The 18,700-nt window shown below is 34.6% G+C and overlaps 1 protein-coding gene across 1 annotated transcript; it reads right to left on the reverse strand.

Annotated features, from left to right (window-relative positions):
- Positions 1 to 2,242: 2,242 nt before the first annotated feature.
- LOC143625291 (epi-neemfruitin B 7-O-acetyltransferse L7AT-like) lies at positions 2,243 to 3,694 on the reverse strand. The gene is made up of 2 exons (XM_077095667.1): positions 3,027 to 3,694; positions 2,243 to 2,584 (listed from the first exon to the last, which is right to left on the reverse strand). Exons 1-2 carry the CDS (start codon positions 3,585 to 3,587, stop codon positions 2,243 to 2,245), a joined length of 903 nt encoding a protein of 300 aa, XP_076951782.1. The 5' UTR covers positions 3,588 to 3,694.
- Between the last annotated feature and the right edge of the window lie 15,006 nt (positions 3,695 to 18,700).

Raw genomic sequence — 18,700 nt, forward strand, 5'->3', positions numbered from 1 at the left:
TGTTATTTTCTTTTTTAATTCAAAAGGACCGTCGTATTTATATTATGTGTTTTTTTAATTTCTAATAACGATTTTGTTTTTAGTTATTATGTCATATTTTTTTATGTCCATGACCTAAATCGAACGACCCGAACCGTCAAAACGACCAGACCTTTGAATCGATACAAACGGTGAACCCACTGGCAAAATATTGTTGGATCCGCCGCTGATTAAACATGCTTTTGTATTTATTTACAGTTATGTATGTTTATGTGTGTATATATATATATATATATATATATATATATAGGGAGAGGATTAAAAGAAAACTCACCTTTAAAGAGAAAACTAAAAAACTTCTAAAAACTTTTAAAGAATTATTTTTAATTAAAAATAAAAAAATATTTTCAAAATTCTGTTTTAACCATTATTCTTATATTTTCTTATATTTCACTCAAAAAATAAAAAAAAAATAAAAAAAAAAACCGTTGTAATGCACATACGTATTACTATGCGATAGCGTTGTATTACACATGTGTATTACCATGTACTTTTGAGTTTAATAGTGTTTTATTCATATATTCAATATTTGTGTATTGTATATGTGTAGTAGTGTTGTATTATATGGAAAAAAAATAATAATAAAATAAAAGTCGATATGGTGCACATGTGCATTAATGAGTATTACACATACGTACTAATGTGTATTCGATGTGTGTATTAGTCTTATATTGCATATATACAATAGCGTGTATCAAATATGTGCAATAGGGTTGTATTCTATGCAATACAAACACTTTTGCATATATGCAATACACACTATTACACATGCGCACTATACCGATTAGGTTACTGACAAGTTTTTTTTTTCAATCAATAACAACATATAAGAATAATGGAAAAAAAAAAAGAAACTTTAAAAAAAAAATTTAAGTTAAAAAATAGTTTCTTATGAGTTTTTAAGTTTTCTCTTTAAAAAGTGTTTTCACTAGAACTTACCCCTATATATATATATATCAATGGTTATGATGCATGTTCGGAAAAACTTGCATATATTTGTTGTATTTTTAGTGTTAAGGAAAATCCAGATTTTTTTTAAAAAACAAGTTAGATGCCTTTAGCAGCAACAAAGTCGGTGCTATTACTCTTCGGGAGTTCGCCTGAAAAGTATTAGCGGTGACTAATTAGCGACGAATTTGACTTTAGTGACCACACCTTTTAGCGGAGACATTATTAGTGGTGACAAATGATCAATAGCAACTAAGAACTAGCGGCAACTCAACAGCGGCAACATGTTGTCGCTAGTACTTTTAGCGGCGACATTTGGGGCTTTAGCAACGACTTTTGTCGTCGTTAAAACTTAAACGTTTTGTAATGATGTTGACAATAAGGGCACATAACTCCTCAGAAACCGTTATGTGTATGTTTAGTAGTGATGACTCAGGATGAGGCATATTGAGTTTGTTGAAAGGATTGGTGATTGTGTCTTAATGGTTTATGAAAATTCTTTCGAGTTTGTGAGCATCATTCACCAGCTTTAGCTAATGTATTTTAAAAAGTGTTTTCAGGTAATTAGGAGTAAGTTAATTACAAGGATCGAAAGTGAGAGGAATAGAAGAATCTTTAGGCGATAGATATCTAGTGCCTTGCATGATTTTGTGACTTAATCCTTGTAACTTATGTTTGTAAATTTAATCTTTGTAATCGAACAAAGGGTATTTAATTCCCTTGTATTCACTAATATTTAAATCAAATATTTTCCACTAAACTTTTATTAAATGAAAAATTAACACCAACTAACAGTCATATGTCTCCGCCCTTGAGGCACGGTGCGATAATAGAAAAATAGAAACCTAAGCTTAAAAGAGCGGTAAAATAAGCAAGAGAGCTTGTAAAATAATAGAATGCAAGAATCTCTAGTTGATGGACATCTAAAGGCTCGGATGCCTTTGTAACCAAATCCTTGTAACTTATTTTTGTAAATTAAAATCTTTGTGATCGAACATATGGTATTTAATTCCCTTCTTGATCAACTAATATTCTCAATCAAATATGCTCCACTTCGTAACAAACTTTGATTAAATGAAAAGGCAATACCAACTGACAGTCATATGTCTGCGCCCCTTAGGCATGTTGTGACGACAGGAAAATAGAAACCTAAGCTTAAAAGACGGGTAAAATAAGCAAACGAACATGTAAATTTATTTGCCACAATATAAAGTACTAACAACCAAGACGTTGGTTTTTAAGACAGATCTCTAACTCATATGACATGATCATTTGATAGCGGACTTGGATCCACCGAAGCATACGCTAGTAGCTCCGGATTGCACTGTAGAATCTTCAGTTCTTCTTCATCCAAAGTCACCCATGCTTCAACTCCCTCGCCACATTTTGTATCCATTAGAGTCACTAAATTGAAGAACCCCTTGAATCCTTTACCTATGAGGCCAGACACCCAACTTGGCTTTCCCCAACCAAAATCAATATCATTGAAACCCATCTTACACCAACTTGTAAAAATATAATATTCTGTTGGCCCTACCGAGCCGATTTCTCCCATTTGTTGAAGTAACTTCTGCATTGCGACGTACCATTCATCACCCTATGCTTCGTTTACAAACTCATCGTTGACTTTTACAATGCTATCATGCACCTTGTTCACCAAGCTATGCAATGTGGTTTCGTCGTTATCTTTGCACACTGCACTTGAGACCCACATCATGTTACTAATCAAGTCTTTTGATGTCTTTGTTGGAAGTTTTTTACGAAGATTAGAGAGTGGTTTAGCCAAGTAGTTTTCTGGATACCATATGCTTCTTTAGATGCTGCTATTGTACACTTCCATAACAAAGCAGATACCACCTCAACTCGTGTTGTTGTTGCACTCCATTTCTACTAGCCGCAACTTTTAAAGCAGCTATGGAATCCGATCCAAATACGAATCTTTTTGTGATACAATTGCCTTCCTTTAGCACTGTTTGATAGCTAACCTGGAATATGTCTCTAAGCCACAAGCTCTCAGCAGGAAAAACTTATGGAGAAATTATCTTTGGATAAGTAACTTCTTCACTTTTGGAAGCCATGTTAGCCCATCCTTTTAGAAAAGTGTAGAGTGCAGCCCCATCAAGGATCTTGTGTGAAACACACAACCCGACAGCGATTCCACCACATTTGAAAATGTTCACTTGAACATTTGTGACACGAGAACCCACACTAGATTGATCAAAACTAGGTTCTAATGGCAAGAACCTGTTAATCAATCCAAGGTCAGGTTTGTGCAAAAAGCCATCAAGACGACCATGAACCAAAACTAAGACATAGTTAGCACCAACGTCGTTACATTCAATTGAATCGCCCTTAAGTGTTCCTGCAAGTGGGTAAAACTGAGTCAAGGTTTCAGATAGTGATTTCTTTAGAACCAATGACCTTTGTAGTGCTTGGAATATGTTATTGTCATTGTCATTGTGATTAGGGTAGTAAAAAACGATTGGTACGTAAGGATATCCAACAAGATAATCTAGGAGAGAAAGATTATATGTTCTCAAGTGGTGCGGTGTTGGGGACGATGGTTTAATGCTCTCTTCGGAAATGATTTCAACTTCCATAGCGTAAGTTAAATGACAGGTTAGTGTTATGGGATGTGTCTAGAAAAGAAGGCAATTGCAATAACTATGCACTTCAAAGTTCCTTTTATAGTTCAATTCGGATATATATTATATTTCTTAAGATTCGATTTCAGTGGTTATGATCAACTAAATGGTTCCGATCAAAACTTATGATACTAAAAAGTTGTAACTTCAAAATAAAAGAAAACAAAACGAACAACCATAATATATTTTTCTGTGATTTTAATCTATAAAACTGATCATGTTTCTCATTTAAAATAAGCACATGTTAGATGATTGAAAAAAATGATATGTTAATATTTTAAAGATGATCAAATTTGACTTTGTTTACTGAGAAATCCTATTCCAAAAATTTCTACATAAATCCCACCGACTCCATCATGTCCAACTTAAAAACCGGTCCGTCTGTTTTTTCTACACCAATAACCAAGCGTCATGTGTAAAAAACCTGCTAAGAATGTTCTCGGCGGCCGGTCAGTGTTCCGACCTTCTGACAAACCAATCCGCCTAGTTTTCAAATCCAGACGCCGTCTAGTTTATTTTGCAATTTCCAGGCGCTTGCATTTCAAATCTCATTTACAAATGAAAACATCCAGAGGGTTGAGAGCCACATCCAGTGGTTGAAGACGACATTGATAATGTCAAGAAAATAAGATGATATATGTGTATTATAATTGTAAATGTTCATGTTAAAAATGACTAATATGTCTGTTGTTCACAAGATGTTTTTCAATGTCCTTTGATTAAGTTACACTTATATATATTAAGGGGTGCACCCACATAGTAACGGTCGGGGTTCCGGGACCCCAACATTTTCTAAAAATTTTCTTTGAGACGGTATATAAAAATTTTCTTGGACTCCATAATAATTATTAGATTGAACACATAGTATTAATCTTAACTTTAGTGGAGTGGTTGACGTAGGCTGTCGCGGTTTACTCAAACAATTAATTTTAAGACTTAAATACCTATAATAAGTACGGGTAAGTAAGGTCGTCTCCACAGGAACTCAAGGAAAGTGCTAATTTATTATTACTAATTTAATTATTAAACTAATGCGGACAGACGATGTCAAGCGCTTTTTAGAAAAAGATTAATTAAAACTAAACAATTACTTAAAAACTTTGTAAACAATATTAATAAAAAGTATTCATTCTAGGTTTAGGTAATGTGCTAATCAACTTAATCCCAGATTTACACAGTAATTATTAGACCTAATAGTTTGATTGCACAGTAATTATTAGACCTAATAGTTTGATTGTGATGACAAACGATACCCTAACCGAATTATTGACACAATTGAACTCGATCTACACAATTACCAATTTATGTTTTATGATAACTAATTAAGTAACATTGACCGATGATTATTAGTTCAATGACAAGAGCCTAACCCTAAATGTTGATGAACAAACCAAACAAGTGATGTACTAATCAAAAATCACAAACAAAAATTGTTTAAACAACCAAGCAATAATTGAACAAGATAAAAACAATAAAGTCAAATCAAGTTCAAAATATGAAGCATAATAAATCTGGTCTTAAAAGGATTTACACAAAACCCTATGAACAAATGATTTAGCCGAACATGATCATAATGTCAAAATACTTATCTTTGATGAACATGCAAACCCGCAATGAACCGGAAGCTTCGGGATGACAGGAAACCGTCTTAGCATAGCTCTTCTGCCTCTGGAAGTCGATCTCAGCCGAATGGGGAGGTTAAGGGGTTTATATAAGGCAAACCTAAATTTTTGGCCGACTTAAGCATCTTCGCGTATTGCGAAGATGACAGGGATGCTTCTTCGCCTATCGCGAAGGACAAAATAGTCGCAGCCGGAATTCTACAACTTCGCATATCGCAAAGTTGCCCTTCTTTGCATCTTCGCGTATCGCGAAGATGTAAAACTTCAGATTTTTCTATCTTCTTTTCTTGACTGCCTCGTGATGCGTGCACTTCCATTCTCTCACTTCCCGAACTTCATTTCAAGCCCGTAAATATCCTCGTTAAGCTCCATAGCTTCCAATGTCCTGAAAACACATAATGCTTGAAGTACCAATGTTCATTCATTTATTTACCTAAACATAACTAATTAATATATAATAATAACTAACTTTTACCCAACCATCAGTGGTAACTTTAGTTGGTGTTCAAGGATTGTTGAACTCCTATTCTTGTTTCACTATTTGCATTTTTATTTTTAATCTTTAAATTTTACCCGATAGTTAATACTGAATAATAACAGTTAGGTTTTAACTTATAAATAAACCTGATAGCCTTGTACTCTCGAACAGAGGCATGTTGCACAGCCAAAGCCCAAACATGGGACACACATCGCAACTTTCAAATGTGATTCGCTTGTCGCCGACTTGCCGCCATCCTCTACTAGCACTTTTATTCGAATAATTAAGTTCAGAGATTGGAAACTGAGTTATGGAAGATAGAAATGTTGTGTGCTGATCACATAGAACACGCTAATCGTTTGAAGGAATTGTCATGTCTGGTAACATGGCTAATTACTCCTGAAACTAAGCGAAGTGAGCGCTATATTGGAACTAACTCCATCGATAAGGAGTATAGTCAACCCTGTAAAATATACAACATTTGGAAGGCTTGTGTCACAAGCCAGCATTGATATATTTGACTTTATGGGAAGCAGAATGGAAGGACGTTAGGTGAGACGTCGAGTGCTAAAAAAGAGAAATGATAAAGGTATAGTGCAAAATAGACTTGTGAATAAGTAGGTATGCCCTACAATCCAGAATTATACCAAGACTAGTTCTGGTGTGAAAACATGAACCGCATGAAGGGTCCTTCCCTAAATGTGGAAAATATGGTTATCGGCAGGAAGAAGAATATCGAGTGATAGTAGGCCACATGTGTGGTAAAGATGGAAGTAATGCCCCAATTGTAGAACCAATTGAAGCCATGTGAACCGGCAACCCCAACCCATTCGTGTACAACCACTCCGAACCCAACAACTTCAATAATAATCCATCCAAAGAAATCAAATTATGCCAAACAGTTGTACTTGCTATGAATGTGGCAGTACAGAACGTTTCAAGAGAAATTGCCCAAAGTTGAACCAAGGTGTCGTTGGAAGACGAACCTCATGACGAGCATCAACCTCTGATCAAGCAAGGAGCCGTGCCTTTGTGAGTAATTCGAATAAAGCACGTCATGAACCAAAGGTGGTATTAAGTACGTTGTAGTTTTAAATCAATGGGCTTCAGCGATATTTTTACGGTCGTCGATAGAAGTTAGTTCCTGTTAACCTCCTATCATTTGGAAAGATACCGATTAGTGAAACTATAGAACCCTATACTGTAGAATCGCTAACGATGAATCCCTAATGGTTAACTAAATTGTTCGGAATTGCCCTATTATTCGGAACGATTAATCCTTTCCTTATTGACCTACGACCAGTAAAGTTAAGAAGTTTTGACGTAATAGTTAACATGGATTGGCTAACTCAACATGAAGCAGAAATCAAATATGAAAAGAAGATGATTATAAGCTCTCTTTCGGACGATGAAGCGATTAAATACAGAGAAAAGTGTACGGTATTATGTTACCACTCTAATCTCATCTTGAGATGTTATAATATTTACGACAAGAAGCGTGGTGTATTTAACAAACGCGATTGCCAAAGTATTTAAAAGAAAACATATTGAAAATATCCCGGTGGTACGCAAATTTCCACAAGTTTTCCCATAAGAACTTCCTGGATTACCGCCAACCCGACAGGTCGAATTCAGAATCGATTTAATGTCTCAAGCTGGTCCTGTTGCTAAAACACCCTACCGATTTGCACCGTCCGAGATGCAAGAATTTTCCAATCAGTTACAAGAATTGTTGGATAAGATTTTATACGACCTAGTTAGTCACCATGGGGTGCACCAGTTTTAATTGGGAAATGAAGGACGGAAGTGTTTGGATATGTGTTGATTAGGGAGAATTGAATAAAGTGACGATCAAGAATAGGTATTCACTTCTTCGAAGTAAATGATCTGTTTAACCAACTGCAAAGGAAGATTTGTCTTTAGAAAATTGATCTTATATATAGTTATCACCAAATGAAAAATCCAAGAGGAGGACGTTGCAGCAACAGCGTTTCGGACTCACTACGGCCATTATGAATTCTTATTCATGCCGTTCGGGTTAACAAATGCGCAGGCAGTATTCATGGAACTCATGAATCGAGTCTGAAAACCTTACTTTGACAAATTTGTCATAGCATTCATTGATGATATTTTGATATATTCGCAACGTAAAGAAGAGCACGAACGACGGTTAAGGAAAATTGTGGAAGTGTAAAAGCAAGACGAGTTAGACGCGAAGTTTTCGAAATGTGACTTTAAATACAGAAAGCATAGTCCCTTGGTCATGTTGTAAAGCAACAAGGATTTCACAAAGATTCAAATAAGATAGAAACCATTAAAATTGGCAGTCACCCAAGGCACCAAAGGGAATGCGCCAATCTTTAGGACTAGCCGGAGGCTATCAGCGGTTTATTGAAGAATTTTTAGCATTACCCAACTCATAATCCTTTGTACGACGCAAATGTACAAATTTTATAGAAGATAAGAGACCGCAGTCTCATACTCATCGAAGATGGGTTGAGTTGTTAAGTGATTATGACTGTGACATCCGTTATCACCCCGGCAAGGCTAACGTCATAGCCGATGCCTTGAGTAGGAAAGATCGGATTAAGCCATTGCGAGTGCGAGTGCTGGGGATGATAGTCCAGTCGAATCTTTTGGACCTGATTCGAGTCGCTCAACTGAGGCGTTGGAAGAGGAACAATTGGAAAAGGAGGGACTTTACGGCAACGAGAAGAATTTCGAACAGCGCGTGGACGAAATTCTCTATTTCAAAGATCGGGTTTGGATCCCGACCCTCCATGACCTTCATGAATTAATCATGGACGAAGCGCATAGATCGAAATATTCCATACATCCGGGATCGGATTGGACTATTGATGATACGAATATCTGAAAGGATTTTGTTAATGACCGAGTGTGGAGAAAGATATGGTTACGTATGTTGGTGAAAATTTAAGTTATGCGAGAGATAAGGCTGCATACCGAAAACCCTTGGGAACGCCACAACGACAGAAAATTCGTCAATGATAGTGGGAATAAATTGCAATGGATTTTGGGACGCAAATTCTCATGATATATCAAAGGCATGAGGTAAATTGGGTAATCGCGGATCGATTAACCAATCCTCGCATTTCATCCCAATCCATGACGATTACCACAATGAATTCTCGCTCAAATTCATGATGGTGAAATGGTATCTCGTCGTGGAGTACCATTTTCAATTATCTCAGATCGAAATAGTCATCCTACTTCCATTATTGGAAGGCGGGGAAGGAGGCATCGAGAGCTTGAAGCTTTCTATGGGTGAAGTAATTATCACCAATTTGTTAAATTAAAAATGGGCGTCAATCGAGCCGTAATATTAGAATTGATTCGAGAATCAACCAATCGGATTTATATTATTTAAGATAAGTTGAGGCAACGAAAAGTGCCTAAGCGATGAGGCAACGAAAGTACTAGTAATAGAGGAGCTCATAGAAGACATGCTTGATATCATAACTAATTCCGTAGAGATAGTAGACGGGAAAACTAAACAGTTTGGACATACCAAGCTTTATTGAATAAGATTAAGTGGAATTCACAGCGAGGACCAGATTATACCTGGTAACGCGAGGGTGAATTCTGAAGGAAAAACCCCCCACCTTTCTCTCAGAAAGGGATAGTGGGCGTGTAAAATTTCGAGGACGAAATTTCTTAACGGGGGAGAATGTAACGATTCCGACGAAACCCGGTATACCCTAACCGGAAGACAATAGTTACGTCATATTTAATGTCGGATACATGAGTGACCATAGTAATTATACGAGAATACATGGTTCACTGTATTGATTGTACATGAATATATAATTCATCGTATTGAATATGCGATTAATCGATCGATAGTTCTTGAAACCCGAACGAATCGAGGGTTCAATTATAGACGAGATATATGATATTTAGTGATGTTTACGAAGTATTAAAGCTTCGGGATAAGTAAAGTACGGCACAGAAAAAGAATTTCGATTTAATGTACGTCGGTACGTTAAACGAAACCTTTAATACCAAACCGAGCAAGAGATGATCGATCAAGCCGAAAAAGATGCGCGATAACTAATGATATGATGTTTTAAGTTAATAAATGTCATGGTTTAAGTTTTTAAAAGTTTTTAAATTGGTTTTATATAAATTTCATTTTTAAGCCGAAAACGACCGTTTTAACCTCGTTTTAAGCCGAATTAGACATTTAACCGAAAAACGAACTGAACCAGATTATCCAAAACATTATCCGGATTACGAGAATCCAAATATGTGGCTAATATTGGAGAGGTGGGTCCCACCCCACCCCTCTACTAACTCCGATCAGAAATGGGGGGTCTCCCCTAGCCCTTTCATTTCTTTTTTACAACAAAAATCTCTATGAACTTCAATCCTCTCCACATCAAGATCATAAAAACCGAGATTTTATCAAGAAAACCGAGGTAAAAAGTCGAGTTATTTACGTTTCCATCTTCGTTTCTTGAGTTTGTTTGCAAGAAAATGAGGTTTCAAAGATGAAAACCGATTCTTGCATGATCAAGTGATGTATACGGGTTATACAAGGGATCTTGGTCCAAGAAAGGAGTTAAACGAACCAAAAACGAATTTTTAGTGTTAAATCTTTGTTTTTAAAGTAATAACCGAAACTATAGTGTAAGAGGCTTGATCGTGAGTGTAACTTACTTGGTATTGTGGTATGTTGGTTGTAGGTTCTGTGTTTAGTGGTAGATAAGGCGGAAAGACGAGTTTGTAGCTTGTAGTGGCGGAAAACGAAAGGTATATTCGGTTATGTTCGGTTTTGGGAAATTTGAACAGATTGTTGATGCTTTGGAGTTAGGTCATTACATTTTACAGAGGTGTTAAACACATGAAAATATGAGTTCTGTGAATTTTTGGTAATTTTTGGATAAAGGATGAATATTTGGTTAATTTAATGCTCGGTTTTGGCCAAAAATGGTGAAAAATAGTTAAATATCATGAAAAATTCTGGAAAATTTCAGATAAGCTTTTTATATCATGTATAAGTCACACACAAAATTTTAGTTCACTTGGAGAAGTCTAAGTAGGCTTTTCAGTTAAACGAGTTCTAGGGTGTTCTAGCTCGGTTTTAGTAAAAATGGAATGTAAAAGAAGATTTTGATTCTGGAAAAATTACAGGGGACTATGTGGATGGCAGGGGACATCCAGGAAAAATTTGGGATTTTTCTAAGATCGTTTGGTATTTACGACATATTTAGTGTTTAAATGGTGTTAAAAAATGGATAAATAAATTTTAAATATAAGAATTAATTCTGGAAATATTTTTATTAAATTCCCCACTGTTAAAAAGTGATTTGTGCAAAATTTCAAGATCCGAGAGTAATCGGATAATTAATTGTGCTAATTATCAAACTTTTAAAGTTAAAACGTGTAAACCGGTGAAGTTCGCTTAAGCGAGCTGACTGGTGTATAAAAACCCTAAAAATGAACTATTTTCATATAAATGAGTTAAACAAGTAAAAAAATAAATCATCCGAAAATAATTCGGATGATTTGAGTAATTTTTGTCCGATTTAACAGTTTCCGGTACGCTAAAGACGGAAACGGGTCCCGCGGCCAATCGAGGCGTCTAAACCGAGCTCAAATTTCACAACTCTAACTAAATTATCAGTCAACAACTATTTTCGGGTCGTGTGTGACCAAACTCATTTTTGAAACGTAAAAACGGATAACCGTGCTAGGCACGCAAAACGAGAAAAACGATTAATAATGATTTTGACCATTGAACTCTAAACGAAATCACAATCTGAGTCCGGAGAAGTGTTCCGGGTTAACATTGCCCCCGGAACGGGTACAATATTGGGTTAACAGTGTCCCCAGATGTACCAGTTAACGCGGTTAAAGTTATATTAATAATGAGTGTATAGTAACGATCGTAGGGATCATATTACAGATTGGACGTGTTAACTGATAATGATTGTTGTTACCTGCTTGCATGTGCTAAGGTGAGTTTCACGAGCCCCTTTCTCTGAATTGTTTTCAAATATTTTCCCGGGGCGGAAAGCATGTTACTATTGAAATGATTAAATACATACTGAACGCATGGATTTGCGTGTATTTATAAATATTTGATTGTACGGGAATCGTATGGAATGGGTACATTACTGGGTTAACTGTGTCCCCAGATGTCTTTGGAAGTGTTACTGGGTTAACTGTGTCCCCAGATGTCTTTGGAAGTGTTACTGGGTTAACTGTGTCCCCAGATGTCTGTGGAAGTGTTTCTGGGTTAACGTTGCCCCCAGAATGAGTACAGTACTGGGTTAACAGTGTCCCCAGATAATATTATATTATGATATGGATTTATCATGGTTTATTCAAATTGTGAAACTCACCAACTATTCGTAGTTGACCCGTTTTCTCACATGCTTTTTCAGGTACAACTAAGATGAAGTGATTGCTTACGTGCTAAGTGCTTGATGTGTGTAAGATTTGCGTGCGGAACGTTAGGATACATTATAATAAATAGAATTATGTATCGTATTGTATGATGTGTGTATCACCTAGACGGTAATGAAATACAAATAATGTAATTTGAAGTATATTAATATATTCAGTTTTCTTTATAAACAATGTGGTTGATATCAGACGAGTCTGTCGCACCCCGTTCACGTTTCCGCTGCGGTTGCGGGGTGTTACAAAACCAGGCGGACCGGCTTGTCAAAAGGTTTGAAAATCAGGCGGCTACCGAGAAACATTCTTGGCAGAACTTATAAATGTGGCGTTCGGTTAGTGGTCTAGAAAAAATCGACGGGCCGGTTGATTTTAAGCTGGACATTATGAAGCCAATGGAATTTAGGTTTTCAGAAAGAAGAATGATCAAATTGGGCACTTTGATCATTTTCCCCCGTTTTAAATGCTTGTTCAACAATAGCCGGATTTTACTAACGTTTAAGTTCTAATGTTTTGATTTGATTGCTTGCTTAGTTGCTTTTATTTACGTTTAAGTTCTAATGGATTATTACATACCGGAAGGGATTATAGCTATAATAAATGCTGAGTTAGCAACTCATGATCAAGTGAAGCAGGTTGAAAAAAAATAAAATAAAATAATTGGGGTGGAACTGTTGTTTGGTATGTAGAAATGAATGAGAGTGGAAATATTTATTATGTTGGAGTGAAAAAATTAATGTTTGGTTGCTTAATGTATGGAATCATTCATTACATATAAATCTCATTCCATCAAAGCCATTCATTCCCACTTTTTTTCTTCCTTCACCCTACTTTCTTAACAACCACCACCACCATTACCATTGCCGCCGCCACCGCCACCGTCGCCACCACCACGGCCGCAACCACCACCACCACCTTACCACCAGCGCTATCACCGCCTCCGCCACCAACGTCACGTAACCACCGTAACCATTCACCGTACCATTGCCTGACCATCACGTACCACCACCATCACTGTTACCGCCTAACCACCACCACTTGACCGACACCACCTGACCGCCACCACCATCGTCGTTGCGCTACCATCGCCATCACTACCAATGCTACCACTGCCACCTCCCCAGCACCATAACCACCGCACTTGCCGCCTGACCGCAACCACCGCCATCGTCGCCACCGCTACCACCATTTTTGTCACCGAAGCCACCACTATCACCGTCGTCATTGCAGTTTTTTTTGTATTTTGGTAAAAAAAAAATTATTTTGATGTGCGCTCAATTTTATGTGAATCAACTTTCGGTATGCATCTTGTCCAGTGTTTTATATAATTATCAAGTTCAAATTTTATGATTGTTTTGACTTTTGAGAGACTTGGATTTAATAAGGTGGAGTGACTATTTTCTTCGTATTTTAAAATTTTGTAAAATTTTACACGTTTACAACCTTTTACTTTAACAATTTTTATATCATTTTCGAGTTTTATGTGTTCATGAGATACATCTGCTTAAGTTTCATATTACGTTACAAGTTCATGATTACATATTGTTATATTTCAAATTAATGATTAAAAGACATGCCAAGTATAAGCCCATGCCCAAGTTACATGTTCATGTTTATTATGAATTAGGTTTTACCAACACCTGAGTTTTATCGACTTATTGTTGCAGCGCCCTATATCGACAATGCTCAGAGTTTACCAACTGAACAAATGTCGTTCTTTTATATTTTAATGTTTTATGTGTAATCAACCGGACCCACAGTAATGCACAACTGCAAACATGACATAAACATATTCGACCTTTCCGATGCGTTATTCGACTTGCCCGGCGCAACCCACCAGGTAAAATAACTTGTTAAAGTATAGTTTTTGTGAAGCACATCGGTGGAATCAAGGTCAAAGGATCGAAATCTACCCCTTCAACAGAAATCTAGGGTTTACGAGGTAACGTTTGCTTTCTCTAGGATCCTGATTTAGTGGATCGAAATGCATGAGATTTTGAGGGATGGATATTTTTAAGATATGGATTCATACATTTTATAAATCTAATCGATTCAAGGTTTTAGTTTTGAGATTCGCCATTTGAGCTCTAGATCTAGAGTTCTCAGTTCATCTGGTACGTTTAGTGTATTTCATGTAGAATGGACCATCCAAGTTGTCCACCACATAAATGTGGCATATTTAGAATTGGGCTTCATCGAATACACCGATTCTAATACAAAATTTACGAAAAATAAAGTCCAATCATTAATTCAAAAAGGGTGTGCAATGTTAATAGCAAATTATAAATTGATAGAACTATAAACTTCATAAATTGTGTCATAAAAGATAGTGTGAACTCGATATAAAATACAAATGATGTGATTGCTTATGAATATTTGCTTTTCCTAAATGCCATGAGTGTCTACTTTTTAATACATGATAATTAATATATATATATATATATATATATATATATATATATATATATATGCAAGAGATGGTTCATGCGAGAAGTCAAATTACAGCGAGAAGTGCGAGAAATTAATCTGGGTCACTCATCTAATTTTTAATCTTCCAACATTAAAATATATGAAAAGAGTATTAAAATAATATAAATATATTCTCTTTCTAATTAATATATATAATTAAACCACATTAGTTGCATCTCTAACTAATATAATTAATCTAATAACAATAACTAAAAGATTTTAAAAATTAATAAACTCATTATACAATAAATTTATCTTTATAATTTTTTACCCTATCTTTTGAGTTCACTCTACACAACTATAATTTTTTCCTACACCTCTTCAAAATTTTCCTACACGTCTTAATTTTTTTCCTACACATTTTCAATTTCTTCGTACCTATGCTTTTCGTCTTACACATTTTCAATTGTTTCCTTCGCATATTCAGTTTCTTCCTACACATCATTAATTTTCTCTTACACATCTTAATTTCTTTCTTACACATATTTAATTTTCTCATACACAACATATTTTTTTTCCTACACAACTACATTATCTTCAGTTATTTCCTACACATATTCAATTTATTCCTACACATCATTAATTTTCTCATACACATCTTAATTTTTTTCCTACACATATTTAATTTTCTCATACACAACATATTTTTTTCCTACACATCTACATTCGTCGTACACTTTTTTTCGTCCTACACATCTTCAATTTTTTCCTACGCATATTTAATTTCTTCTTACACATTTTCAAAATTTTCCTACACATCTTTAATTTTCTCATACACATCTTATTTTTTCCTACACATTTTCAATTTCTTCGTACACATTTTTTTCCGTCTTACACATATACAAATTATTTTTTTTCAAAAGAATAATCAATGATGAAGATACAATTTTGCTTAATTCTTATAAATTAAAAGCTGTTTATTGGTGAAAAAAGAATAAAGTTAGATCTTACACTAACATATAATGAAATAAATAAATTGTAACTTGCAAATCATAACTTTATAATATTTGTGCTTTGAACTTTTATTTAGGGATAGATGAGATAAATTGATTAATTAATTATTTTATTCTACCTAAACTAACCTTTTCATATTTATTATAATGTCTTTCAAATTTTATTAATTACAATAAATGCAATAATGTTTCAACCATTGATTAATAATCTAATGGTTGAGATCACTTCTTGCACTTCTTGTTATAAGAATCACTTCTGAAATGAACCTAATCCTATAAATATATATATATATATATATATATATATACACACTAGATTTTATCCCTCGTATTACAGGGGTTATCTTACATTATTCGTTTTTAATATTTATATATGTATATTTGGATTTTAATTATTTTTTGTAAGAAAGTTAATAATTAATATACTTGAGGTTTGATGATAAAATGGTTTCACAAATAAATGATATGTTATAATCCGGTTTAAAAGCTATCTGGGTTTGGTGATATACATTACTCGTTTATTTTCTTTATTATAAAATTGTTTTTTAATTATAAATACTATCTTTTTTAAATAAAATAGGATATTAATTTTTAGTATATCCCTATTTTATAGGATTTTCATATCAAATATTAGATGAGATTAAGTTTTAATATAGTGAGATGTTATAACCCGTTTAAGAGCCATCTGGGTTTGGTGAGACATTTACCCGTGAATTCGGGTCAAATGCGTGGGAAACTTTTATTTACAAATAAAGCAATCTGATGGCTTAAGAGATTGGTTGTTTTACATTTTTCGTCTCTTAATATTTATTTTTTATATTTTAATTTTATTTATTATAAGAAAGTTAATAATATACTTAGGGTTTGATAATAAAAGGGTTTCATAAATAAATGATACACTATAACCCATTTAAAAGCTATCTGGATTTGGTGACCCATGACCCACTTTTTTTTACTATAAATTTTTTTATTAATTATTAATAATATCTTTTTCTTTTTAAATTGAATCTTAAATTTTAGTATATCCCTATTTTATTGGATTTTCATATCAAATAATTGGTAAGATTAATTTTTAATTTAATGAGATGTTATAACCTGTTTAAGTGCTATCTGGCTTTGCTAAGACCCATACCCATGAATTTGGGTTAAATCAATGAGAGGCCTCCATTTACAAATCAAGCAATCTAGTGGCTTCCATAAAAGGAGGGAGCGACCACATCACGACACATAAGATTTTAGGGTTTTCGTTTATATATATTACTAGATTTTATCCCCCGTATTACGGGGGTTGTTTTACATGATTCGTTTTTAATATTTATATATGTATGTTTGGATTTTAATTTTTATTTATTATAAGAAAGTTAATAATTAATATACTTGAGGTTTGATGATAAAATGGTTTCACAAATAAATGATATGTTATAATCCGGTTTAAAAGCTATCTGGGTTTGGTGATACTCATTACCCGTTTTTTTTCTTTATTTTAAAATTGTTTCTTAATTATAGATAATAACTTTTTTTTAAATAAAATAGAATATTAATTTTTAGTATATCCATATTTTATAAGATTTTCATATCAAATATTTTATGAGATTAATTTTTAATATAATGAGATGTTATCACTCTTAAAGAGCTATCTGGGTTTCGTGAGACCTTTACCCGTGAATTCAGGTTAAATGCGTGAGAAACCTTCATTTACAAATAAAGAAATCTGATGGCTTGAGAGAATGATTGTTTTACATTTTTTGTTTTTTAATATTTATTTTTTGGATTTGAATTTTCTTTATTGTAAGAAAGTTAATAATATACTTAGGGTTTGATGATGAAAGAGTTTCATAAATAAATAATATGTTATAACCAGTTTAAAAGCTATTTGGATTTGGTGACCCATGACCCGCTTATGTTTTTTACTATAAAATTGTTTAGTAATTATAAATAATATCTTTTTCTTTTTAATTTGGATATTAAATTTTAGTATATCCCTATTTTATAGGATTTTTACATCAAATAATTGGTAAGATTAATTTTTAATTTAATGAGATGTTATAACCCGTTTAAGAGCTATCTGGTTTTGGTAAGACATATACCCATAAATTTGGGTTAAATCAATGAGAGACATCCATTTAAAAATTAAGCAATATGGTGGCTTCCATAAAAGGGGGGAGCGACCATATCGCGACACGTAGGATTTTAGGGTTTTGGTTTATATATATTATAGATAGATAGATATAGATATATTCATCGAATACACCGATTCTAATACAAAGTTTATGAAAAATAAAGTCCAATCATTAATTCAAAAAGCATGTGCAATGCTTATATAATAGAAAATTATAAATCGATCATGGAAGATTAATGTCGAAACACGAGATGAATCTGACCTGATCCATGACGATGTTTCCACGGATTTCGAGATGAACGAACCACGTCTTGATCTTCTTCTCCGGCTGGTTGGGATCTGCAATGACTTTTTGGGGGTGTGGAGGTAACCGCTAAGAAATCTCCAGGATCTCTTGTTCACAGACACAAAAATATGGTGGTGGCTCTTATTGAGAATGACCAACCCCTAATAAGGAGGTGGAGACCTCCTTATATAGGGAGCCTCATGGCCACCATAATGGTAGCCTAATGGGCCTAGCCCAGTTAGGGTTACCTCCACAAAACCCCCTCAGCCCAATAATATTGTATTAGTCCCTATAATAAAATAAGCCAAACATAATAAATTTAGGGTCGTAAAACCGGGTTTAGTACCATACCCCTACAAGCCCCCCAAGTCCAGCGTTGCTCCTGGGCGCGCAAGCGTTTAGGTGGAGCGCTGGACTTTATGAGGTGTGTTAGGGCGTGAGGCGGTTTTTTCCCTTTTCTTCGGCCTTATCTTTATTGTCTTTGAGTTTTGGGAGGTTTTCTTCATGTTGGTGACGTGTTGTGGTTTTTATGATAATGATGGTGCACTAGCATGAATAAGATAGCACGCCGAATAATAAAAGCCTGCGCTCGAGGCGACTTACGAGCTATGAGAATAATAAAGCTTGCGCGCGAGGCGACATATGAGCTATGAGAATAATAAAAGCTTGCGCGCGAGGCGACTTACGAGCTATAATAATAATAAAGCTTGCGCGC

This window comes from Bidens hawaiensis, unplaced genomic scaffold (genome assembly GCF_021521415.1).
Source record: "Bidens hawaiensis isolate Kalapana, Puna unplaced genomic scaffold, B.hawaiensis_p1.1 tig00004101_1, whole genome shotgun sequence".
Taxonomy (NCBI): Eukaryota; Viridiplantae; Streptophyta; class Magnoliopsida; order Asterales; family Asteraceae; genus Bidens; species Bidens hawaiensis.